The sequence below is a fragment of the Coffea arabica genome, chromosome 6e (genome assembly GCF_036785885.1).
Source record: "Coffea arabica cultivar ET-39 chromosome 6e, Coffea Arabica ET-39 HiFi, whole genome shotgun sequence".
In the NCBI taxonomy this organism is placed as follows: Eukaryota; Viridiplantae; Streptophyta; class Magnoliopsida; order Gentianales; family Rubiaceae; genus Coffea; species Coffea arabica.
In genome coordinates, this window is record NC_092321.1 from 14971342 (window position 1) to 14997196 (window position 25855).

The window sequence follows — 25855 nt, forward strand, 5'->3', positions numbered from 1 at the left end:
AATACAATTACTGCGACTTATCTATGCTAGTTGGCACATTTTCTCCCGGTTAACTAAACTTCCAACATTTAAATTGTTAAAGCATTGGGCTATAAGCTCAAAGGAGGACACAAAAAAAATTATATGGTTTGCTGACAAGTTTGCACGATAGTTTATCTCAATTATCTTTTTATTTTACATATATCATATTACAAAATATAGGTATAAATTGTAATTAGGGTTTGGTTTTAGTTTACCTCACCGTATTCACAAAATAGACAAAGTACACTCTAAAGTGTAACACCTGTTTGTGAAATAATATTTCGCTTATATTATAAATACATTTTTCAACCACTTTTTTTTTATTTTACATACATCGTACCATAAAAAGTATTACAGTAATTATTCTAAATAATATTTCAAATAATACCTATCCAAACATCTCTGTGAATTACGAAAAGACCATTATACCACTAAAATTACCCTAGTTTTACTTTGCAACTCTAATTACTTGCTTATTTGACTGTGTTGGACATTGGACGTTGATATTGCTGCAATTTGGCATGCTGGACATCTATTGCATGTTCAGAATTTAAACTAATGACTCGCATTTAGAATTACAAATATGCAATTTTGACTATGGTAATTTAATTTCAATGACATTTGCTCCATATATAGTTTCTTCGGTACGCAAAACATTTATATAAACTTGGTTTAGAGGTTCACCTGTAGACTATATAGTGTGTACAGTGTATCATTATACATCATTATACATGTTCACCTGTATACATCATTATGCAGGTTCGCCTATAGTGTGTACACAGATAGATCTTGTTACATCATTATACATTATTCATCATCGCCTTTGTTACATATACCACATAATCGACAAGTAAATTGACAAACCAAGGACCCATTTGATAAATGAGTTTTTTTGGTGTTTGTGTAAAACTTTACTATAATTTACTGTAGAAGTTGTAGAAAATTTTTTTTAAGTGTGTAAATTTTTGGATATTTTGAAATGCATAGTTTAAAACTATGAGAAATTTTTAGAGGTTACTGTAGTTAAAGTTGTTAAAAAAATTGTAGCAGATAAACTTGGCCAAAAACTTGTTTGCCAAACAAGGCCCAAGTCAGCACAACTATTTTCCCTTTTAGCAACTAAAAACAAGAACAGTTTATGTGGGTGACACTAGACATGCATCTAGGAATAGTGTTGTGTGACATAATATGAAACCTCAAAAATATCAGTACTAGCTTTGTTTGGATAGAGCTTTATTCCAAATAATTATTTGGAATAATTACTGTAGCATTTTTTGTGATGTGATGTATGTGAGATAAAAAAGTAAATTGAAAAATGTGTTTATGATACAACTGAAAATTTTTTTTAAAAAAATTTGCTATCCAAACCTTAGGGGATGTTATTGCAATTTACCCTTGATAATTTACTTCAGTTCTTCCCGAAGGAAAAAAAAAAATCCTCTCCTTCACCCCCCACGCCAAAAGAAAAAGAGGAAAAAAGACAGAGAAAAATTCCAAGTCAAAGATCTTGTAAATCTCAGCAAACAAGAACAGGTCCGTCCGGTTAAGCATAATTGCAGACTGTGATCGCATGAGCATAAAGAGGTCGAAGCTCAAGATTCCAGACGCTCAGTCTCAAAAATGGCAGAGACCGGTTTAAATGAACAGGAACCTGGTCAATACGGCTTCATGCAATTAATTCAAGCAGAACAAAATTGGATCAGAGGGTCTTGATCGTTTATCGGGAAGCATGGCAAGTGTTTCTAAATTTTAGTACGTACTGTTTGTTTCCTACCCGAGTGGAAACTCCAAAAATCGGCTGTACTCTATTCAGGTATTCAATCCATTCATGCTTAAAAACTTTTGTACAACATGCAATTATCAATCTGCCAGCTTCTGCTTCGTCTGCCTTCTTGTTCCCCTTTCTCTCCGTCACTGTCATTTGAACGTCTGAAGCTTAAGGCCAAAGTTGTGGCAGAATCCATTTATTTATTTTTACTGTGTTAAATATAGTTCATAAACCAAAAGGTAAGAAAAGCAAAAAATCTGTTCAAGCAAATTAGGTAATTATTTTTTAAATCCTTATAGCTTGACTGTCTTGGCTCTCTAACCTCCTTTGTCCATTTTATGAATTTGGTGCTGTCAACATTCAGATTTATATAATGTGCAGATTTAAGATCACGGGAATTGTGATTTTGGCTTTTTACCATCGATTGGATAAGTAAGATTCGAGTCAGAGAGCAATGTTAACGGAGAAAATGTACCCAAAAAGTAATAATAATGGACAATGGCAATATATATAATCGACAAGTTTGATTACACATATTTTTCTTACATAATCAAACTTTTAAATTTGATACAACTATTGAGATATATCAATAACCAATGATGATTTGTAGTTTATTGATAATATTGACTTCTATTTTATCCAAAAAAAAAAAAGATTAAGTAGTTGGTTGATTGGTAATCTTAATTAGCTACCATTTATATGTTTTATATAATAATTCTTTTATGCTTATAAATAGTCCACTTTTGTATCGCTTGAATGCACATGATGTTTCTCATGTTGTATTCTCTATTAAAAACACAAAAAAAAAAATACATACATATATATAAGTGTTCAAACAAACTTGTCATATACAATGACAAGTTTGTATGCATAGTTTTCACCCCTTTAAGTTTGAATGATACAAAGTTGAAAGAGTGAAACAATGGTCATATTTTTTCAAAGAAAGAATTGCAACTTTGGTCCCACATATCTCAGGAATGAGCAATTCTAGGTGAAAAGTAAATGTAGTTTTAAATTTTTTAATTTGTAAGCACATTTAGGGTATGTTTGATAAAATTAAAATACGAAGTCTGAAGTTTAAAATCTGAAATCTGAAATTTGAATTCATTAAATTATTAATTGTTAAATACTTAATCCTAATATTTAAGCGCATTCTGCATTAAATGATAAGTGAATAACTTATCACTTATTTTTTGTAGTAAGCTTTACCTACACAATTCAAACCGATTTAATTAATGAAAATATACTATTTTTTTTTTATTATCAAACACATCTGGACATGTTAAGATCTGAATTCATTAAATTTAAGTACTGAATTGTGTTATCAAACATGATCACATTGAATGATTTTTGTCAATTATTACCAAAATCCAGTCACTTATTATCACGTATTGATATATAATTTTTTAAAAATATTTTAAAAACATAAAAAAAATTGTTAAGCTAAGCACTTGCATGTGTTCGATCACGTGAGTAATTAGTATTCAGCCCATATTAAAATAAATTCACTTGACAATAAAACTTCTGGGGCAAAAAAACTAATTATTCACGTGATCGACATGTGGCATAAACAGAAAATGGCAATACTAACTGTTAAGTACTTCCAGATTTGGCAAGCAAAGTGGTATACATTTGCCCAGTGTTTGCTCAAGGCCGGGCCTTTTCTTTTGTTGTGCTGTTTGACTGTGACCGCTCCTCCATTCTCAAACAATAGAGTACGCTGAGGATACCTAATCATGATTAAATACCCACTTAAGCGATGTAATTGAAATAATTTCCCTGCATAATCCGTATTAGACGCTGGTTAATGCATATCTTTCGAACTTACGGGTGATTTTCATAAGAATCAAATAGGTAAAATTTGCGTGGGCGGTTGAATGCAAATTATAGGCATTTTGCTTACTTTGGCGTTTAGCTTTAGGCACCTTACTCGATTTTTGCTTCATCAATTAAAACTAATAGCAACTCTTGACACGAAAATGTGTTAATGCTATGACATTGATACAATATTAATCACTATTATAGTATGAACTTTAGTTGTTAAAGAGTAAAGCGAAAAAATAAAAGAAAGTTAGAACAACTTGAATTTTAAAGCCTCGAGGAGAAGTGATTTTTCGAGTTGGGTAACTAACTCTTTCTCACTTTTGATTAAAGATAATTTGTATTGAGGAATAGATAAAAACACGGGAAGTTAAAAAATAACAGAAAGTAAAATAATAAATGAGAGAGAGACAATATATTTTATCTGACAGCAAAACAAAATAAAAATGAGGAAGTTTCCTTCTTAGTTTTTCTTATTCGCTGAAAGGAAGATTTTGAAATGTTCTCAAAATTAAAAAAGAAGTTAATCTTATATCAATGTATACAATACTGTAGTCAGGTGCACGATATCTATGAAAAATTTGAATTTCAAATTTATATTAAAATTAATTATCATGCATCTAATGGCGATTATATATCCATTGTCAGTGTATAAAAAATTAATTTAAAAAAAAAAGATGATCGTTGTTTGTAATCTACAACAACGATATTTTTTTGTTAATTTTCTTCCAAAAATTGCAATCCATATAATCTCTAAAATATGCTATGGGGTCAATCCAACAACACTAGAAATGAAAACTAACATTTAGTTAGAAATGAACAAGGTGTTAGTCGTCATATTAACACTCTTCTTTGTTTTTTTTTAACTTCGTATTGTTAAGTAAATGCAAGTAGTACAAGGAGAGAACACGGAAAATGGAATCTAGATAACCGTTCCACTTAAAAATGCCTAATTAAAATTTGGTCCATCGAAATATATTTTCGGTTTGTTGGCCATAATTTCTTTTAGTTTAAATAAATAACTATTGAAATAACTTCAAAACCCTTTCAGATAATCTGTGACTTATTAAGAGTTTTATTAGAGATTTTGAGTTCAAATCTCGCTGAACTTGACTTTATCCTAAACTAATACTAGTTTTCATCTTACTATTTGTGGGTTACTAGTTCTATTGTTCTTTAGTTATAATCAATATGAATTAGTCCCACAAACATGGGGCACTTATAATCATATAAAGAATTAAAACTTTTTGTGTAACTTATAAAGAATTAATTATTTTTATGCAACTTATCGATTCTTTGCTTATTTAAACACGTCAATCTATGACGTCAGAGGAGCTAAAATTCCCATACCAGTCGAGAGTCAAGAAACAGTAGTCTAATCCAAATAAGAGCTGCTGCTAAAGGTTAAGACATGAGTGTGTGATAAAAGCATGAATCATTTTATTAAAACTAGTACATTTTCCAAACAAATTTAAGAAGATGAAAGATCACTTAAAAATTTCTACTTTTTTCGTGAATACATTTTTTTGTTACCTTTATACTTTACATATATCAAATCACTATACTACATTTTCTACAAAAACTCTAGAAAATTGCAATCCAAACAGTACCGCTACTTGTGCAAGGGGCCAAAATCTACTTGATTTGCCGGGCAACTGGTTATTAGAAGAAGCCGAGTCTCCAACAATACATTCCAAGGCTTGAACAATTTGCTCCTACAATGAGAACTTTTGCTACATGCTTGAGATAATCATATGTATGTTTAAAAAAGGTGCTGAGCAAGTGATCATTGACAATAGGGGTTAATTCTTACCTTGTTGAATGGTGATCCTCGAAAAACTTCAGCCATACGAGTAGACCACAGCATAAGTTTCCCTGTTGACCATCCTATCTTTGATTATTTTGAGGGTTTTACAAATTTGGAGGATGAAGTAGTAACCGTTGAACTGTGATTTCTTCACTGGTGGCCTTGGTTTTACGACCCTAGGTTTGTGCTCTTTTGAGCTACCATACGTAGCAGTGCCCAAGTCTAAGAGATTTGAGGAAGACTGTACACCTGTAGGGCATTTTATGGACTGGAAAAGAATGTCTAGCCATGCAGCAGAGCTGTTTAAGAGACCTAATTTTGGTTTAGTGCTGGTCCAGGGTCAATTCTACAACCTGTTCTAGGCTCCAATTTCACCTCGGGCTATAATCCAGTTGGAAACTTTGAATTGCCTTTTTTTTTTATAATAATTTTTACATTTTCGTTAATACATTTCTCAATTACTTTTTTATTTCATATACAAAAAATCGCTGCATTTTTTTTTTTTTTAACAAAAACACCAGAAATAACAATTTAAACAGAAAATTTGCAGGTTTGAGCCTGGATTGGATTACTACTAGAGTGCAATTTGGAATTTATCGAATTCTTGCTTCCTTTTTGGAGTATAGCGTTTCTCAATTACTTTTTTATTTCATATACAAAAAATCGCTGCATTTTTTTTTTTTTTAACAAAAACACCAGAAATAACAATTTAAACAGAAAATTTGCAGGTTTGAGCCTGGATTGGATTACTACTAGAGTGCAATTTGGAATTTATCGAATTCTTGCTTCCTTTTTGGAGTATAGCGTTTCTCAATTACTTTTTTATTTCATATACAAAAAATCGCTGCATTTTTTTTTTTTTTAACAAAAACACCAGAAATAACAATTTAAACAGAAAATTTGCAGGTTTGAGCCTGGATTGGATTACTACTAGAGTGCAATTTGGAATTTATCGAATTCTTGCTTCCTTTTTGGAGTATAGCGTGCCAAGTGATGGTCGCTGCTAATAACTTCAAACTTAAAATCATAGTGATTTAGGATTGACTATGTTTGTGATATTAAACTTTGCATGATGACAAGTTCAACTTGAAAAACTCAAAAACCATGGTCGAATAAATTTTTTAAAAATTTCTATTCAATAACTAAATAATTTATATCTCAAAGTATAGTCGTAAATACATGCACTACAGCTTAATGAGTAAAAGAATTATTTGTGCCAAATAGACTTTAGTGTAGTAATCAAGATTAATGTCCCACACATTAGAGAATCTGAGTTCAAATCTCAGCGTACTTGAATTGTTCATAACTGTATGTTAGTATTCATTCAACTATTTGTGGGTTAATTTGTAATAGTAGTATTAAGTTTTAATGTCACACGCGTTGTGGTTTCTTCATGTAATATCATCAAAAAATTGCAAAAAGTAAATGACTTACTTGTAGGTGTTATTGTACAATTTTAACATTGAAGTCCTCTCTTTTCCTTCCTCGTGAAAAGTTCTATGTGAACTTGGGCAGACTTTGTTCATTTTAATTTTGGGATAATTTCAGAAACCTCCCTTGAGGTTTCTGACAATTTTACTCGGCTCTCCTTAGGTTTAAGAAATTATACTTACCTCCCTTAGCATAGTAAAATACCTATACTACCCTCTACTTGGTAGACAATTATAAATTTAAGGTAATAGATTTACAAAACCCAAAAAAAGTTTTTTTTTTGTCTCTCATCTATTTTTGCTCCTCTTTTTTCTAGTTAATATATTGTTATACCCTCTTTTTATTATTTTTAGTTTCATGGGTATTAGCAAATTAAAATTACAAAATCAATAGAAGGAGTAGATTGTGTGTCAAACTAAAAGGAAATGAAGAGGCTCGTAGTGATAGAGAGATAAATAATGAAATTGATGATTAAAATAGGAATAAGAACTAAAGATGTGAAATTTGTCATATTCTGTTTGTTTTCAAGAAAAACATTTACAAATTGTCAATAATTACAGAAGGATTTCTTTCATTGAATTATAAATTTTTTGTTATGATTTTATTATGGAGGTAGAATTTATTATTTACTTTTGAAATATTAAGGCCATAGGAGGGTTGTAATGATAGTTATTGGTTATATTAACTTGTATTGAAAAGGTATTTGAGTATTGAGATTTAATTTTAGGGTATAAAATGGGTTGTCAATGAGGGGTTGTGTGTGTGTGTGTGTGTGTGCATTTTTTTTTTTGCGTGGCAACTATTAATGTTGTATTTGCAATTTGGGATCTTTAAGATGACTACTCTTATGCTTGGATTGTTGTTAGGGATTAGGCTTATTGATTTGTACAAAGTGTGGAAGAAAATAATTGAGTATATTATATTTTTCTTTCTTAATTTTGTACAAAAGGATAATTTAGAATTTTTGAGAGAAAATCTAACTCTTTGGACCTACATTGTTACATAAATAATAAAAGTGAGGGAGGTATGCGTAATTTTTAAAACTTGAAAGGAGTTCTCTGTAAATGTTAAAAACCTTTGGGAAGGTTTGTGAAATTATCCCTTTAATTTTTTAAATTGGTCTCCGTTTTTTCTTAATATTTTGCATAGGGAGTAAGAGCGTAAGACCCCACAAACTTCTACAAGGAATTAGAATAACCCAAACTATACTGTTCGCAAATGGGAAAAGTTTCCCAAGACAAATAAAAACTAAATTTTAGCAAAAGAAAGAACCAAAAACTCGTTTTGGGCTTGGTTTCTGGGGGTTTTTTTTTTTTTTTGGGGTTGGGGGGGGGGGGGGGTGGAGGAGGATGAAAAGGCAGAAGAGATTCTAGGAGTACGCAAGCCACACTCGGAAAATGAAAAACAGCTAAAAAAGGAGTAAATGCGAAGAAAAAGACACATCATCCGCTGCGATAAAAAAAAACAGAGGTGTGGCTGAATGGGGTCCCCGCCAGTTCCCGTTCCCCACCACCCAGTCCCCACTGGGCTATTCCTGTCCCTCTGCTGTTTACTACGCGCCTCCTCCTTTCTACGCATTAGTTCTTGGTGCGATGCAGTATGACGTATACGGCTGAAAGATCAACTTCAAACTCAATAAAGAATTATTGGAATGTTTCCTAATAAAAACACTCGACAAACAATTCACTTAATTATAAGACAATGATAGAAAAAGATTTCTTGTTGTAGTTAACTTTATAATATAGGCCACATCACACCTAAATAATACATAAAATCTTGAAATTAACATATGAAAGAACGCAATTAATCAAGTTTAGCTCCATAAAAACTTGTATGATTTTCACTTGAAGGGTATCAAGCCCAAATTTAATTTTTTTTTATCTCATCTGATTTTTTGATTGAATACTAGTCAAATCGAGATTGTAATTCATTTATAGGTAAACACATAATTTCTAAAACTCGGCCAAAACTGAATTAACATAAAATTCGAAGTGATAAACGAATAAAAGAGGTCACCGGAAAACCGGTGTGACAAAACGTCCAATAAACTTGCTATGCATTACAATCAAGTAAAACTTGATCACAAGAAGAAAGTGGGAGGATTCAAATATCTTCCAAGTGTTGGATTAGTTTTTAAGTGGCTATTAATTGCTAAAGTACTAGACTCAAAATTCATATGTTATTAAGAAAAACAGACTCAATATTTAGAAATAAAGTTAAAATTGCTAAAAAAATAGATAAATTATTATTTATTTGCATTACAAACACGTTTTTAAATATATTTTTTATTTTTTAATTATTTTTTTATCTCACATTCACCATACTATTAAGATAAAAAATATTACAATAATTATTTTAAATAATTTCCTATTCAAACACACGTGATATTACCATCTAGCATGACTGGACTATCCTCTCCAATTCCAAGTAAAATTTGTGATGACATTTTACTTAACTTACAAAGATTATTTCAACAAAGTGATTACAATCACATTTTATTCTCACAATCAAATTTGAAAATTTGATCATAGTATCAGTCAAAAAAAGAAAAAAGAAAAAAGAAATCAAACTAAAATGTGAACCAATTTATTAGTTTTGACCGGCTTCCTTGCATCTTCAAGTAAGACTCGCATAAATCAGTGTACTTGTATGAAGGATGATATCATTTTTTTTTTTTTTTGTTTTTTTGTCATCACTGGGGTATCCGGGCCTACACCCGACTAATCCCACAGCGCCCCAGCAGAGCGGGCCCGACCGATGCTGAAGAATTTAACAGCTGGGTGGCTGCCCGAGATCGAACCCAGGTGGAACTCAACCAAGGGGCGTCCTTCCACCAGCAGACCACCCAGCGCGGGCATATGAAGGATGATATCATGCTGTGCCCTTCTCAGATACGTCCTATTTCCTTTCCAAATCCCAATAAGCATCTGCCCAATAATACCCTTTCCCAGTACCCTTGCCTCTATGTAAGTATGTTATTGTTATTGAGTACGTAGTATTAATGGCGTGCATGAGAGAGAGAGAGAGAGGGGAAGATGTTACAGTGAACAAACAGGGGACCAGACCAGACCAACTTACGTTTCTTTCTTTCCACTATTTACTTCTTCTTCATTCTCGTTTCGCTACCTTTTAGCCCGTCTCCTTTCACCCACTTTCTCTTCTCAATAATACTCCCCCACTATAAGCTCGAAAGCAGGGGCACCCCTGCAGCAGCGGAAGAAGAAATAGCTAGAGATTGACCGCCATTGAACCAGAACAAGAAACAAGAACCCATTTTCCACAAACCCACCAAAAAAAAAAAAAGAAGACATTTTCAAGGAGCACAAAGAATAACGTATAGAGGGTAGAGGGAGAAAAGGAAGCCGGGAAAGTTTCTTTTCTTTTTCTTCCAAAATTCTCTCTGCCATTGGAAAAGCTTTTTGAGTACTTTTTCTGCTTCTAAGTTTTGTACTTTCTTTCTACGTAGCACTGAAAAAAAAGTCCATTTTTTTTAAAAAGTATTTCTTGGAAAAGCGTTTCCCTCTTTTTTTGAGCTCTTTTGCGGAACAGTTAAGGTGTCTGTTAGCAATTGGGTCGGGTCGGGCTAATTTCCGGGGGCTGGACTAGTGCAATTCGGAACTTGGAAATGGACTCAATGGAAGCTATTCAAGCTAGATCCGCTACCTGTGAAGTCATCGGAGGGGAGTTTAGCCACCAGGTCGGGGAAGAAATTCACCGGCTAATGTCTGTGCAGCCGGATTCTGGGAGTTCATTCACCGCACTGCTTGAACTTCCCGCAAATCAAGCCGTGGAGCTCTTAGTGCACTCGCCGGAGGCCGCCATAGCTGAAAGTCCTTCCGTGACACGACCCCTAGAGCAATTCAGTCAATGTCCTCCTCCTCCGCCGGCTTCGACGCTTATTTTCCCTTCCGACACCGCTCTCGTGGACCGAGCTGCCAAATTCTCGACCTTAGTAAATTCAGATGACAACTCAAGGGCAAAATTGGAAAGTGTGAAGCAAGAGCCAGCGGACTCCGATTCCAACCCGACCTCCAACTCATCTCCAGCTGTTTCGCACCCCGCCGTTGAGCAGAATCCGAATTCTGCAAAGCGAAAGGAGAGGGAGAAAAAGGTAATTCACGAAATTAGGGTTTTCTCCTTGGTAATTTAACTAATTAACGTGATCATTGTGCAGTTAACTCCAAATTTTGTTACAATTAGGGCAAAGAATCTAACAAGAAGGGCAAAAAAGCTGCAAATGAAACCTCCGAAGACGGCCGCGAGAAGCTTCCTTACGTTCACGTCCGAGCTCGCCGAGGACAGGCCACGGATAGCCATAGTTTAGCAGAAAGAGTAATAATTAATCTCTTCCTCGTATAATTCATGTAATTAAGCTCTAATCATATCGTCATTAGTCATTAATCATGTTTTTAGGTTGGAAATGATGGAGACTGAGCTCTAATTGTGTTTGTTCAATCATTAATTCTGTTTTAAGGAGTTGTACTTTGTTCTGTAAAAGTTGGACTTTGATGGGATTTATGGGATTTTGTTGTTCTGAAGTGAATTTTGATATATTTCTTTTTTTTTTTTTGGTCTTGGGTAATTGATCTCTGTAGGCAAGGAGAGAGAAGATTAATGCAAGGATGAAGCTGTTACAAGAGCTGGTTCCCGGATGTAACAAGGTTGGACGTCGTTTTCTTCACAAAGAAATGTCGTTTCGTCATTTAGTTAATGGTTGGTTTTCATGATGATTAGATTTTGGATTACGTGATGGGAAAATCTAGTTACCAATTTTATAGTTGCTGATTATGATTTGTGCCTTTTTGTTTGGGGTCATTAGTACTATTGGCTAATTTTAATTAATTTATTTTTTCCTGCCTAACGTGATGTTTTGTGTCGCTGTCACCTTTTTAACGGGAATAAAGGTAGTGGCTTTTTCACCAACAAAAGTGGCTGAGTCTGTTGCTGATGTTGAAGTGTCTCTCTCATAAATCTTACATATTTTTGCTTTACCTTTTACAGGGTTTGTTTGTTGAAGGGTCCTTTCTTCTTAGGTCACTTCTGTTATTTTGTTAAACTACCTTTTCTTTTTGAGCGTTGGGAGGTTGGATTTCTGGCAATATGTAGAAGTCGGTTCGGACTTCCTCTCCCTTTATTGATTTTCTCTCTTAATGGTCCAGTTGGTGGGGAAGCTATTCCATTTGTTTAAGTTGGCAACTTGGCTATGTGATATTATGGTGACTTTTTGAGTGGGGAGTAAGGGGATGGTTTGGGGTAGGCCTTACCATTCAATTTGCTGCTCTTGCATAGTTATGATACTTTATGTTGGCATTTAATCTTGAAAGCTAATAAGGGTCTTTATAAGATGATAAGGAAATAAGGGAACTATAGGAAATAGCTAACTACTTTTGATGCTATTATTGTAATCTTGAAAACTTTTTAGGCCCTTCCAAAGATGATTAAATGCAACAACTTCCACTAGTGATCATTTATTGCTGTTCTTATTGAGTTTCGAACTGATACAAAGCTCTTCAGGCGATCTTATAATTTTGCTGTTCTTATCTGTGATGGGGTTTCTTCCATTTCGTGAAATTGAGTAGAATTTTGAGAAGTCTTTAAATGATTTTGTCCAAGTTAGAGGACAACTTTAATAGAAGGATATAGAACTTGTGTACTCAAAGGACCTGAAGAAACTTAGTATAAGATATGATGGCTGGGAAAAGTGAATGAATAGACTTACAGTGCAATCAGGTTATCCTTCAATTAAGCCCTGTACCTTGTATGAAAACAGAGTTTTTGACATAAACCGCCCAAAGCTTCTTAAATGAATACTACCGAGGGGTAATATTCAATGAATGCTTCCCCGGCTCTATTAACATTTCCAATCCAAAGAATCGCTGAGCTTTCAGGGCTGAAATTTTTGGTTGATATAATTGCTGTGAGGCCCCAAACTTGAAAGGATGAAAGGACAAATTTAGTTGCTGCAACTTTAGTTTGAGAGTACTTTATTTTGTTTAGCACACGTAGATCGCATATAGGTTGGGATGTACCTGGATGAGAAAAGCATAAATAGGTAAGTTGAAGTTGGGTCTGCTATTATGAATTATCTGTTTCCAACTGCTTTGCTTTCCATCATTGCAATCATTACTCCTTTATAGACTAATTTTTACCCATTTGTGCTTACATGGGTGGTCATATCTTAAACAATCAGTTCATGAGACTAAAATCCAAATGCTCATCTATGTCAGCATATTTTAGTTCTATTTTAATCTCAAAGGCAGTTTTTGCTGTTATCCTGCAATGTGTTTTTCTATGTTCCCATTTCCAATAGTGATAGTTGATAGTGCTGCACTTGAAAATGATTAATTAAGACTAACATAATATTTGGTCTTAAACGCTCCAAAGGAATCTGAATCTTTAGCCAAGACAGAGATGGTTATTGTTTAAACAGGTTTTCAATGTGAAACACCATCAATTAGTTGATAACTTGAGCTAAGAATCACATTAGTAGAGAAATCAGATCCTCCTTTTGCTTTTTAATACTTTGTCACCCGACAACTCAGTTGTGTATTGTCTCTTTCCAGATTTCAGGCACTGCAATGGTGCTGGATGAGATCATTAACCATGTTCAGTGCCTACAACGTCAAGTGGAGGTCATGCTTCAAGTCCTTTATTCTTTTTTTGTATATGTCATCTGGTGATTTTACGGTTATGGGTGCTAAATCGATTTCCTGTTGGTTTCTTAATTGGCTTTCAGTTTCTCTCAATGAGACTTGCTACTGTCAATCCCAGAGTTGATTTCAATCTTGACACACTTCTTGCAGCAGAGGTATGTGTATTTATTTCCTGCATCTCTGTCAGTGTCTTGAATTCAATGGTCTATAAGATTACCCGCTAAAACATATCTGTTCGAATCATCCTGATTGCTGTGATGAAAATATCCAGTGATATGAAATACGGGGGTGAGTAAACAGAGAATTGAGGAGGTATATCTGGAGTGTCAAATATGAACCACCCGTGCTATCTGTCATCTCTGCACTGCTACTAAAGCTTAAGCAGCTGATAAATATGCCTTCAGTTAAAGCAATCTGTATAAGGATGCTCTGTCTATTTCTAACAAGGGAATTGCATTTTTCTGAATCCAAAAAAAAAAATAAAAATCAATCAGCAATGCCAGAAGGGTTTTGCTTTTTTGCTTACAGTATCTATTCCACTCATGGAAAGCTAAATCTTCTCACATCCTTTTGGATTTGTTGCATAGTTGCATTTATCTGAGTTGCTAAGTGTACAATAGGCAATAGCACCATTGAATGTGTGAAAAGCAATCCTTCCTGGAATCCTTCATTTTCCTTGTGTTGTTTAATGGGGAGTTTGAGTTGCCATGAATGTGTGCCACTCATTGAACTTGTATAAAAACATGAAGTTATGCTGACTTTCTAGTGATGATTTTTCTTGCTATTATATTCCCAGAGACCATTTTATATATTTTCAACTCTAGAATGGAAAATTTATAAATTTTCTGAACATTGCAGAGTGGATCCCCAATAGAAACGAATTTCCAGGGCATGGTTATGCCATCAATGTGGCCTGAAGAACAGGTACACGGGAACAGACAGCAGTATCAGCAGCTGTGGCATTTAGATGGACTGCATCAGCCAATCTGGGGTCGGGAAGAAGACAATTCTAACTTTATTACTCCAGAAAACTCGCTGTTGAGTTATGACTCTTCAGCAAATTCAGGTAATGCGAATCTTCTTGTGATTCTAAAAACTATGTATGGATTGGATTGTGTCCTTTAGTACCTATAGTACTCCCAAGTAGTTTCTATTTTCGCACCCGTCTCAACTGTAATGGCGGGTGGGTTATTTCAGTCTGCATACAGCATCATACTCTAGAAATTAAAATGTGTAACCAGTGGTTCAAAATTATATATATGATATTTTACCCAGTTGGGCTCCCATTTCTGCTCCGTTGAAGCTAGTAAACCCCACCATTCGCTTCATCCAAAAAGATCCAAGTAAAAGAACCAATGGAAGCAAAGAAAAAGGAAAAAAGTGCTTCAAAGAAAATACATAATATTACTTGCTAGCCCATCCAAGAAGCTACTGACTCTACATAATATTAATTGTTTTTGTGTTATTGCAGCTTCTTTGCACTCAAATCAGCTGAAAATGGAGCTGCTTTGAAGGTGGTGGTGGTCCTGAAGCTGCTATACATTAATACTTGCTAGCTAGCTGTATATAAATCACATATAGTAGTGTTATGTTAGTAAATAGCAGGAAGGCGTAGAGAGGATGCCTCGGCCAATTCATTTGGTTCCTCATTGGGTTCCTACATTCTCTAGTTAACCAGCTGGCAGAATATCCATCCATAATGCAATCATCTTCTTATCTCAGCTTTTGAGTGTAGTAGGACTGCAGTTTATTTTGTTGTTATTCCTCCTATATATATATATAATACTCCTACATGTCAATAGTCCCTTTTTAATAGAGAGTCATTCAATCCCATTCTTCACGTTTGAGCTCTGATTGATTGATTGATTCGTAATGTAAAATGAAGATCCAGAACCAGAAGCAGCATTTATGCCTTAACTTTCGTCTGAAAGATGCCCCTCTTTCTTTTCTCACCATCAATTCTCTGTTTTTTTTAGCCGTTTGTACTTTTGGAGCTAATTCTATGAAAATCCTAAGAATGATTTAATCATTCAGGGTTCACTGTTCCAAGTAAGCGTTGCGTGAAGGGCTCTTTTTGTACAACAACAAAGACGCTACTGCCGTAATCGAATTGGTCAAATTATACATATCCCAAAGGAATCATTATCCACTCCACTACCTTGGAGATGCTGATCCCATTTTTCTTCTACCACCTAATAACACTCCGCACACACGCCGCCACCATCCTGTCCCATGCCGCCGCATCGCCACTCTCCTTCTCCGTCAAAGACTTCGGGGCCAGGGGGAACGGCGTCCACTACGACACCCTTCCAATCCAATCCACCATCGACGCCTGCTCCGCCGCCGTCTCGACCTCCCCCCACATCCCATCATGCCACGTGGAGTTCCCTCCGGGGAAGTACTTAACAGCCACTGTACACTTAAAATCCCGCGTGATTTTGCGCGTTCACAAGAACGCCACCATATTGGGGGGCACGAAGATCGAAGACTACCCGAGGGAGCAGGAAAGGTGGTACGTGGTGCTGGCGGAGGATGCAGCAGACGTGGGGATCACCGGCGGCGGAGAGATAAACGGACAGGGGTTGAAGTTCGTGAAGAGGTTTGAGGAGAGGAAGAATGTGATGGTGAGCTGGAACGAGACGGGGGCGTGTCTGGGGGACGAGTGCAGGCCAAGATTGGTGGGGTTCATCGGTTGTAGGAACGTCAGAGTGTGGGACGTCAATCTTATCGAGCCCGCTTATTGGTGGTATGTCTACGCGCGTCCCACTTCTCTAACTCTTTTTCAGTTTTCTTCGTCCTTCATTGGCTCCTCATCTTTTATTTGGACATTCGCAACACTTCACTTCAGCTGTAGGCACGCAAGGACCCCCACTTTGGATTGTGATTTCTTTTTGCGAGATTTTTTTTTGGGGGCATAAAACACACTCTAACTCTTCTCTTCTTCTTCTTCTTTTTTTTTTTTTTTTTAAAACAAGTACTACATCTTTTTTTTTTCAAATGTACATTTATGAAATTAAAAAAAGAATTAATCTTTCTAGTATATATTTACTGTTACTTTTGGATGAATGACAATTATATATATTTAAAATTTAAAATTTAATTTTTATATATGTATCATTAGTATATTTATTGTCAGTGTATGTAAACTTTACTCTTAAAAAAAGTTAAAATGTGTCAAAGAATATTTTCGCGAAAACTCAAAAAAAATTTTATTCCACCAAAAAATACAATTCAATCAAGGAATCTATGACATCAATCTCACTGAGCCGGCCTTATATATATATATAACTTTTTGAAGTTCAGTAATAGGCCAGAATTTCTTTTTTGACCTCTTTGTCGCTTTACTCTTTAGTATGGAATATGAAGTACTCAACCATTGAGCCAAACACCAACAAGGAATTAAATCCCGCTTTAGACTGTAGGTCGGATGTTTGAACCTCACTTATAGTGAAAAAATTCAAAAGTGGTGTCGAGCTTTCCTTTGATTTAATCGAATCTGTATAACTATTTGCCTCTTATGCAGTCTCTTTAGACTTCTCTCGGTGTAAAATAGAATAGATTAGATAAGTACAAAGTACTCATTTTACTTGGTGGCTACTTATGACCTTTTAGACTGGGGAATGGGATGGAAAAAGGAGAACAGGCAGGTAAAATATAGCTTCAAAATGAAGCATTTTCTCTAGCACAAGAGGCAAAGAGATGCATGCTAATTGTAGATAAGTTGTCTGGAGATAATCATCACAGTAAAACTACCACACTAATCAGCCAAGGAGGATCTTCAACCTTGTCTAGTATGTGATGCATCTTATTCTATACATGTTTCTTTCTTCTTTTTCTCTTTTTATTTTTTCTAATGTATATGTGATTCACAAATAAGGTGGATTTTTTAGTTATATTTTGTGCATTGCATGATTAAACACATAATTTGGGATTTTTGTTAATACTTTGAAGTTAGCGCCCATTTTAGGTATTGCTAATTTTAGTCCTATGGTGCAGTCTAATATGGATGCTAATTTATTGGTGAGTTTTTCAACTGCAATGTACGCCAAGGTTTTACGGCACACAGGATTTTAAGTTATCATAAGCACAAGTCTGATTACAGTTTATCTAATTTAATTTTCAAGAAGAAAAATAAAATCTTATCTATTAGCATACAGTCTAATGGAAAAGAAAATTTCCGAATTGTTTATGGGATTGTAAGTTGTAACAACTATTTTCTTTATTTTATCATGTCCATGCAGTAATTAGTAGTAGATTCTCGTTATTGAAGGTTACTAAACATGAAGTTATATTTTTCAAACTGGAGACTACCAAAATTTTTGTCTAATACTGTTGGACCAATCAATAATTGATGGTATGCTATTGCAATACATCATAATTGAAGGTGTAAATTACCATTGTAGTATCATTTTTTTTATTTTTAAATGCAATCTTTAAAAAGTTTAAAACCTAAAGAATATTATCCATTTTTGATGAAAAAGAAAAGTTTTATCCATTTCCGTGACGCAAAGACCAAGAATAATGACCCCACTTCCGGATATCCTGTCGGTATTTTATTCGTGTCTGCTTCAATTATCAAATTCTGGTCACTGGTCGATTCACGTCCAAATCCAAATTGGACCAGGGCCTAACGGCTGTCAGAAAAACCAAGTGGGCAGGTTTGAACTTCAAACGTACGTGATGTAATTTCATTTGTTCAAAACGTGACTTACTTTCAATATAACGTACATATATAAAATAAAATTTTGTAAAAATCACACATGATGTTAATATCTACGTGCAAAAATGTGATTTGGATCCCATATTTTTTTTGGCCACCTCATGATCGTCAACCTTTCTGAATAGTTACTACTTGCAACCGTTCCTGCCTCATTACCATCCAAACTATATGTCACGTAAGCAGTAGTTGGGTCTCTTATATTATATAGTTGTGTGGTTGTTTATATATATATATATATAGTCTGACAAACTTGTTCATGGGAGGAATGTCAGTTCTTTATTTAGTAAAAACAGCGAAATAAGTAGAAGGTGGAGGGGGATGAGTGCCTGGCCTCCAAGAAATAAAAAGTAGTAAACGAGGAGTTACGACTCTCTCACAAAATGGTATTATATAGTTGTGTGGTGAATGGTAGTTTTTCTTTTTCGATGTATGTATGAAAGAGCATGCATCATTTACTTGAGCGCTGCCGTGTTTGTACATGCAATCTGAAGTACATTTCGTAATGTTGCAGTTTGCACCTTGTCCGCTCGCAAAACACATCAGTGGAAGATGTTACAATATATGGGAACTTCAATTCGCCTAACAATGATGGGATAGATATAGAGGATTCCAATAACACATTCATCACAAGATGCAGAATTGATACAGGAGATGATGCTATTTGTCCAAAGTCATCCACAGGACCTGTCTATAACCTTACTGCAACCAACTCCTGGATTCGAACAAAATCTTCAGCAATCAAGCTTGGCAGTGCTAGTTGGTATGATTTCAAGGGATTTTTGTTTGACAATATTACTATTTATCAGTCCCACAGAGGGCTTGGCTTCCAAATAAGAGATGGAGGTAAGACATCATTATCACATGGAAAGTGAATCTTAGCTGTATCTGAGTCGAAATTTAGTCTGATAAATGCTGGTACTTGTCCTTTCGCTGCAGGGAATGTTAGTGACATTAAATTTTCTAACATAAATATCAGCACAAGATATTATGATCCTTTGTGGTGGGGAAGAGCTGAGCCTATTTATGTAACTACCTGCCCGAGAGACTCCACTTCAAAAGAGGGTTCAATCTCCAATTTACAGTTCATTAACATCACGGCAACTTCAGAAAATGGCATCTTTTTATCAGGTTCCAAACATGGAATCTTGAGCAGTTTGAAGTTCATTAACGTAAATCTCACGTACAGACGACGGACAAAATTTGCGGGTGGTGTGTTCGACTACCGTCCAGGATGTGAAGGACTTGTGAAGCACAGCACAGCAGGGTTCATGATGGAACACATAGATGGTTTGGTTGTTCAAAATGTGAACATGAGGTGGTTTGAGGATAACTCAGCCAGGTGGAATAATCCTCTTGAATTCAGGCCTTCAACTGTGAATAACATCTCTTTCCTGAACTTCCATTCAGGTTTCCATTCTCGTGAAGTAGCTACTATCTAGGCAGCAACAATAAGCTTGGAGGCCTATCGATCAATTTCGATGTACTCTCAGAAATTCACATCACAGACCTGTATACACATTACTAGGGGTTGCATTTCCACAGCAGATACTGAAATGCTTAATAATGCCTAAATGGTTTTCTTTGCCTGTTTTCATACTTGCAGACTGAAAAATGAACGTTCAGAGCTTTCTTGTAGACTATGTGATATGCTGAAACTGAATGACTCATTTGGCTTCATTAGGTGCCATTACTAGATCACATACCCTGATGGTGCGAAGTGAAGTGAAAGAGTGAAATTTCCAGTGCTAATAGATTTTCCATCTAATGTTCAACTACCAAATAATCAGTAAGCTTTTGCAAATCAAAAATATGAGTTGGAATACTCTGACCTATGAACTGGTATTTATATATTAAAAAGTTTTCTTCTGCAAAGTGCAAACCAGAAAAGAAAGGTAAAAAGGGAAAGAAAAACATGTTTTATATACCTCATAATCTCTATTCTTCATAAAAATGAAAATCAAATGTGTTTCTTACCTCTGAATCACTACCTTTTAGAAGTTTCTGTCTTAAACTCCAGCAGAATAAAATTATTGAAAACACAACAGTCTCATTCTATAGAAGAAAATCCAACATTTATTATCTCATCATCACAAAAGGGAAAAACAAAATCATTCCAAGAATCCCCTTGCTACCATTAAGTCACTACCTCAAGTTTTCACTTTGTCTACCTCTTTTCAGACAGTTTCAATATAGAAAAAGGTGTGAAATTCAATCCGACTTTCTATCACTGATTCACCACCACCACCACCTGCATGGTTGTGTAGTGTTGTATCTCTCTCAAAATCTTCTTTTTTCATGCTCTCAAGTTTTCAACGTGAAAAATGCTTAGGAGCAGAGTATCCTTTGTTTGCCACCGTAGAGAACAAAGACTTTCCTCTATAACAAACAAGGCATTGTCTAACCTCCAAAAGCTAACTTTATCTTTCTTACCGACAAATTCAACCAATCTAATAACTCTCTGCGCTAGCGGTCACATAAAGGAAGCCTTAACAGAGATGGGTAAACAAGGCCTTGAGGTGAAGTTAAGAGACTGCAAGGAACTTCTGAACCAATGTGTGAGCCAAAGGGCCTTGAAAGAAGGCCAAAGGGTCCATGCCCACATGATCAAAACCCATTATGAACCACCCATGTATCTCAGGACGAAGTTGATGGGGCTGTATGTGAAGTGTGAGTGTTTGAGTGATGCGAGGCGTGTGTTCGATGAAATGCCAGAAAGGGATGTTGTTTCATGGACTGCGCTGATCTCTGGGTATGCTCAAAGAGGGTATGCCTCTGAAGCGCTCGATCTTTTTGTACAGATGTTAAGATCAGGTAATTGTTTCGATACACACACACGCACGCACGCACACTCATATATACACATAGAAGTGTATAAACATGAATGTGGGAGCGGGCGTACGAGTATGTGGAATGATGCTTTTAGGTCCTTGGTTATACATGCATAAAAATAAAGCTGCTGCTTTTGATCACATGCTATGCTAATAGGTGCTGTTCGGAAGTCTGACTCATTGACAATATATTCTAAATGGGCTCCCGTCTGATATATATATATATATATATATATATATATATATATATATATGGTTATGTGCTTGTTTTAGTAATAGAAAAAGTAAACTTACAAATGCAAAAGTGGCAGAGATATGAAAGAATAGAAGTTGCATTCTAGAAGATGGTTTTTATATCAATTGATGCAGATTGTGGCTTCTAATATAGTACCACACTTGACACTTGAGAACATAAATCTAAAACAAGATGACACTTTGAAAGGAGTAACTTTCGTTGCATTTGGCCACTCGATGTAGCATGACACGATTGGAGTAATTGCGGTGACTGTTGTAATTGCAGTGTTTCAATTTTGACAAGTGAGCTTAAACAAGAGAGAAGAACCACGTGTTTCCTGATCAAAAATTGTTTAACTAAAATGAAGTTGCATATCTAACTAATTTGGTGCTTGGGTTTTAATAATTTGCTTGATCTTTAATGCAGCTGCTGAGCCAAATGAGTTCACTTTCTTAACAGTACTTGCATCTTGTACCGGTGCTTTTGGCTTTGTCCACGGGAGGCAAATTCATTCTCTTCTAATTAAGCACCCTTTTGAATCCCATGTATTTGTTGGAAGTTCACTTTTGGACGTATGCAAAAGCTGGTAAAATCCAGGAAGCTCGAGATATTTTTGAGAGCTTGCCAGTAAAGGATATAGTTTCTTGTACTGCGATTATATCAGGTTATGCCCAACAAGGTCTTGATGAAGAGACCTTAGACCTGTTTAGAAGATTGCAGATGGAAGGAATGAGATTTGATTATGTAACTTATGCTAGCCTGTTAACTGCATTATCTAGGCTTGCTGCAATTGAACATGGGAGACAAGTTCACGGCCATGCTCTTCGGTTGCAACTACCATTTGACATAGTGCTTCAGAATACTTTGATTGATATGTACTCAAAATGTGGAAATCTTGCTTACGCAAGGAGGATCTTTGATGACATGAGTGAAAGAACTATCATCTCTTGGAATGCTATGCTTGTGGGCTATGGCAGACATGGATTGTGGAAAGAGGTGGTTGAACTTTATGAATTGCTGAAAGCAGAAAGCACAATTAGACCCAACAATGTATCCTTTTTGGTTGTATTATCTGGTTGCAGCCATGGGGGGATGGAGCATAGAGGGTTGGAGATTTTTTATGAGATCCTGAGTGAAACTGATGGAGTTGAACTTGGAATTGAGCACTATGCTTGTGTTGTTGATTTGCTAGGGCGTTCTGGACAATTAGAAAGCGCCTTTCAGTTCATCAAGCAGATGCCTTTTGAACCAAATGCTGCCATATGGGGATCACTTTTAGTTGCTTGCAGGTTTCACCAAAATGCCAAGATTGGCGAGATGGCAGGCAATCGGCTTCTGGAGATTGAGCCTGAAAGTGTGGGGAACTATGTTATTTTTGCTAATTTGTATGCATCTGCAGGAAGGTGGGAAGAGGTAAGAAGAGTAAGGGAGTTGATGCAGCAAAAAGCGATGGGAAATGTGCCAGCAAAAAGCTGGATTGAGGTCGAGCAAACCCTCCATACCTTTCATGCTAGTGATAGATCACATCCAAGAATTGAAGAGATATTAGGAAAGGTAAGAGAATTGTCAGCCAGGATCAAGGGAGCTGGATATGTTCCCGAATAAGGGCTGTGTTTTACATGATGTTGATGATGAGCAGAGAGAGAAGTTGCTGCTTGGTCACAGTGAAAAACTAGCTTTGGCATTCGGTATAATTGCTATTCCTCAAGGAAAGCCTATTCGGGTTATAAAAAATCTACGGATTTGTGTTGATTGTCATATCTTTGCCAAGTTTGTTTCCCAGGTTTATCGAAGAGAAGTATCTCTGAGGGACAAAGGACGATATCATAATATTGTTGATGGAAAGTGTTCGTGTGGAGACTACTGGTGAATGGTGTAAGATAATCATACAAAAGGTGGATTTATACCATTTTGTCTCTAGAGTATATGCTTGGATAATGTAGAGACCCTGTGAAATGGTAACAGTTATGTGGGAACCTGGGTAAGCACAGATTTAGTCACCACTCAGCATGAAGAAAAGATACACTTTGATTTGTGGGGATGGGAGGAGAGAGTTGCTCAAAAGTTATCTTATGTAGTGCTGTTTTCCATTAGGAAAGCAGCTATGGTCAAAGAAGATAGAAAGAAGCGACTAGCAGCGTGAACTTTGTTGCTTTTTAATGACTTTCAAGTACATGCAGAAAGAAGTTGGTCGAGGAGTTTCAAAGGACATGTTAACCACTTAAAAAAGCTGAGGAGGATGTCCTGACAGCATAATCTCATAGTTATTGCATCTGATGGTTGTATCATTTCCGGCGGAGGAGTTCCTTGTTCTCTATGAAGCGCAGATACTGATCCTTGACACTGGACCGCATAACATTTCTCTTGAACTATCATATGTGATAAAAAATTAAGATGCAAAATTTCAATCAACTGTTCTTGGCAGACAACAGCATGAAGACTGTTCATTGTGTGGAGTTGCTGAGACGAATACAAGCCAGCTTCACATATGCAGGAGGTTGGACTTCTATGGAAGCACCCCTGTTAGCTCAGCTTATTTGAAGTTGAGATGAGCAATTGTTTATATTTTATTGGGAGAACTGCACAAATAGTCCCTCATATATTGCAAATGTGAAAATTTAGTCCCTCAGATCGAAAATGATCAATTTTAGTCCTTATCAAATAAAAAAGGATCAATTTGAGTCCCTTTTCACTTTTCCGACTGATTTTTGCCCGGAATATCTCACGTGCATACCACGTGGCCAACTTTTCAAGGGTAAAAATGTCAAACCACTTATATGTTGACCAAAACCAAAATGTAAAGGGCCAAAACCACTTTTCCGGTTCTGATTGAACTAGTTGAAATCAGAAGGAATTTCCACTACAGGAGTAGAAAACTATCACTTTATTACAACTCCAGATAGAGATCATCATATTGCATTAAGAACATACAAAGATTTCCCCATCAGAACACGATATACTATGCTGCACCAAGTTTGGAATATTCAAGAATGTATAATAGTGCTATGTCATTTACTAGTCACTGCTTCTTCATTAGCAGAGGCCCAACATTGTCTCCAGTAGCCTTATTGTGCTTCACATGGCTTCCATCGCATAAAGGGAAAGTCCCAGACCGCCAACACCTGCTCCAACAAGTCAACCAATCCGTCACCGCTCAAAAGAATGTTTACTTCTACTGTGTCATCAAAAACCCCTGGCTATGGCCTGAATTCGCACTTAACATAATTAAATATTAGGCATTCACGATAAAATTGACTTCTATCAGTGTTTTAGGCTTAATGCCTAGAGGGTAGTGTCTGAATACAAAGGCCTGTTAAGTTCATATTTTACTTTGAGCAAAGAATGAATTTACAAGGCTTCCAGACAGATTAATTCCCAAAACAAGGGAAAAAGAAAACACGTTTCCCTTCCATGATCCAACAAGGTAATCAGAAAAGTTGGAAGTGATCAAGTACGCAAGAGATGGTAAATGAAAAACCTGAAATAAGCAGTGAGAGGCTTGTTCAGTTCGGCGATAACAACAGAGTCCACCACTTTGTCTTCGGTCTTCCTGATACCTGGGTTTATGGCTTCAGCCCTCACCACCACCGTTCTCCTCGACTTCTCTGAAGCAGAAAATGGAGGCCTGCCGTATGAGAATCGAGCAGGAGCTACGCTTGCACTAGCCATGGAAACCATAGCTACGCAGAGCTTTTCTTCTTCTTCCTTATCTCAATTTTAGTCCTTACCAAAATGCCAAACCACTTATCTGGGGTCCTTGGATGGTTGCCTTTGCTTGTTTCCTAAAGAATTTCCTCTTCCTTCTTCTCTTGCTTCTTTTAGTGCGGGGATTTGGGTAATGAAGGACTACGGAATAGAGGATTCTTGGACTCAGTCAAGTCTTCGAGCATCAAGAATTTTGGGAAGTATTCGCCCTTTACATTTTGGTTTTGGTCAACATATAAGTGGTTTGGCATTTTTACCCTTAAAAAGTTGGTCACGTGGTGTGCGCGTGAGATATTCCGGGCAAAAATCAGTCGGAAAAGTGAAAAGGGACTCAAATTGATCCTTTTTTATTTGATAAGGACTAAAATTGATCATTTTCGATCTGAGGGACTAAATTTTCACATTTGCAATATGTGAGGGATTATTTGTGCAGTTCTCCCTATTTTATTTAAGCCTATCTTTTGTAGCTATAAAGCTTTTCAGGAAGTGATACTTTTGGATTTTTTCCAATAGTTCAATTTCCTTTACTAAGCATTTCTGTTCACCGTGAAAGGCTTAATAAGGATCTACAAATTGTCTCACGTAATATGCTTTAATTTTGTAAACCCCTGCTTTTCAGACTCGGTTTATGGAACATGGAGGTTGAAATTTTCCATAAATTCGAAGCCACATTTCAAGACATTTGAGGTAAATTTTCTGTTTAGCCTATCTGAACTGGTCAAGTTTAAAAAGCTTTTAACAGTTGCAGATATCATGAAAAGAATTTTATATAGGCATAAGGTGACGGAATAATAATAAAAAAAAACAATGAACATGATGCGATTGCCGAAGTGAAGGTCCGACCGGACCGGGTGCCTAGGGAGCGA

General features: G+C 35.9%; 2 protein-coding genes and 1 pseudogene across 2 annotated transcripts; 2 read left to right on the forward strand and 1 right to left on the reverse strand.

Annotated features, from left to right (window-relative positions):
* Positions 1–9664: 9664 nt before the first annotated feature.
* Positions 9665–15222, forward strand: LOC113695626 (transcription factor bHLH48). The gene is made up of 7 exons (XM_027214751.2): positions 9665–10959; positions 11049–11180; positions 11444–11509; positions 13412–13480; positions 13585–13656; positions 14360–14567; positions 14973–15222. The coding sequence occupies exons 1-7, from the start codon at positions 10474–10476 to the stop codon at positions 15011–15013; spliced, it is 1074 nt and encodes a 357-aa protein (XP_027070552.1). The 5' UTR covers positions 9665–10473; the 3' UTR covers positions 15014–15222.
* A 266-nt stretch (positions 15223–15488) lies between these two features.
* On the forward strand, positions 15489–23980 carry LOC113695624 (putative pentatricopeptide repeat-containing protein At3g13770, mitochondrial; annotated as a pseudogene).
* A 173-nt stretch (positions 23981–24153) lies between these two features.
* On the reverse strand, positions 24154–25104 carry LOC113694726 (CDGSH iron-sulfur domain-containing protein NEET-like). The gene is made up of 2 exons (XM_027213581.2): positions 24763–25104; positions 24154–24406 (listed from the first exon to the last, which is right to left on the reverse strand). Exons 1-2 carry the CDS (start codon positions 24960–24962, stop codon positions 24304–24306), a joined length of 303 nt encoding a protein of 100 aa, XP_027069382.1. The 5' UTR covers positions 24963–25104; the 3' UTR covers positions 24154–24303.
* Between the last annotated feature and the right edge of the window lie 751 nt (positions 25105–25855).

What these genes read in the sequence shown, in the direction of transcription:
- LOC113695626 (XM_027214751.2), top strand. Translation starts at nt 10,474, where the DNA reads ATGGACTCAATGGAAGCTATTCAAGCTAGATCCGCTACCTGTGAAGTC. An exon ending in GAAAGGAGAGGGAGAAAAAG is followed by an intron (nt 10,960 to 11,048) that starts GTAATTCACGAA and finishes TGTTACAATTAG; the next exon opens with GGCAAAGAATCTAACAAGAA. An exon ending in TGGTTCCCGGATGTAACAAG is followed by an intron (nt 11,510 to 13,411) that starts GTTGGACGTCGT and finishes GTCTCTTTCCAG; the next exon opens with ATTTCAGGCACTGCAATGGT.
- LOC113694726 (XM_027213581.2), bottom strand. Translation starts at nt 24,962, where the DNA reads ATGGTTTCCATGGCTAGTGCAAGCGTAGCTCCTGCTCGATTCTCATAC. An exon ending in CCTCTCACTGCTTATTTCAG is followed by an intron (nt 24,407 to 24,762) that starts GTTTTTCATTTA and finishes TTGTTGGAGCAG; the next exon opens with GTGTTGGCGGTCTGGGACTT.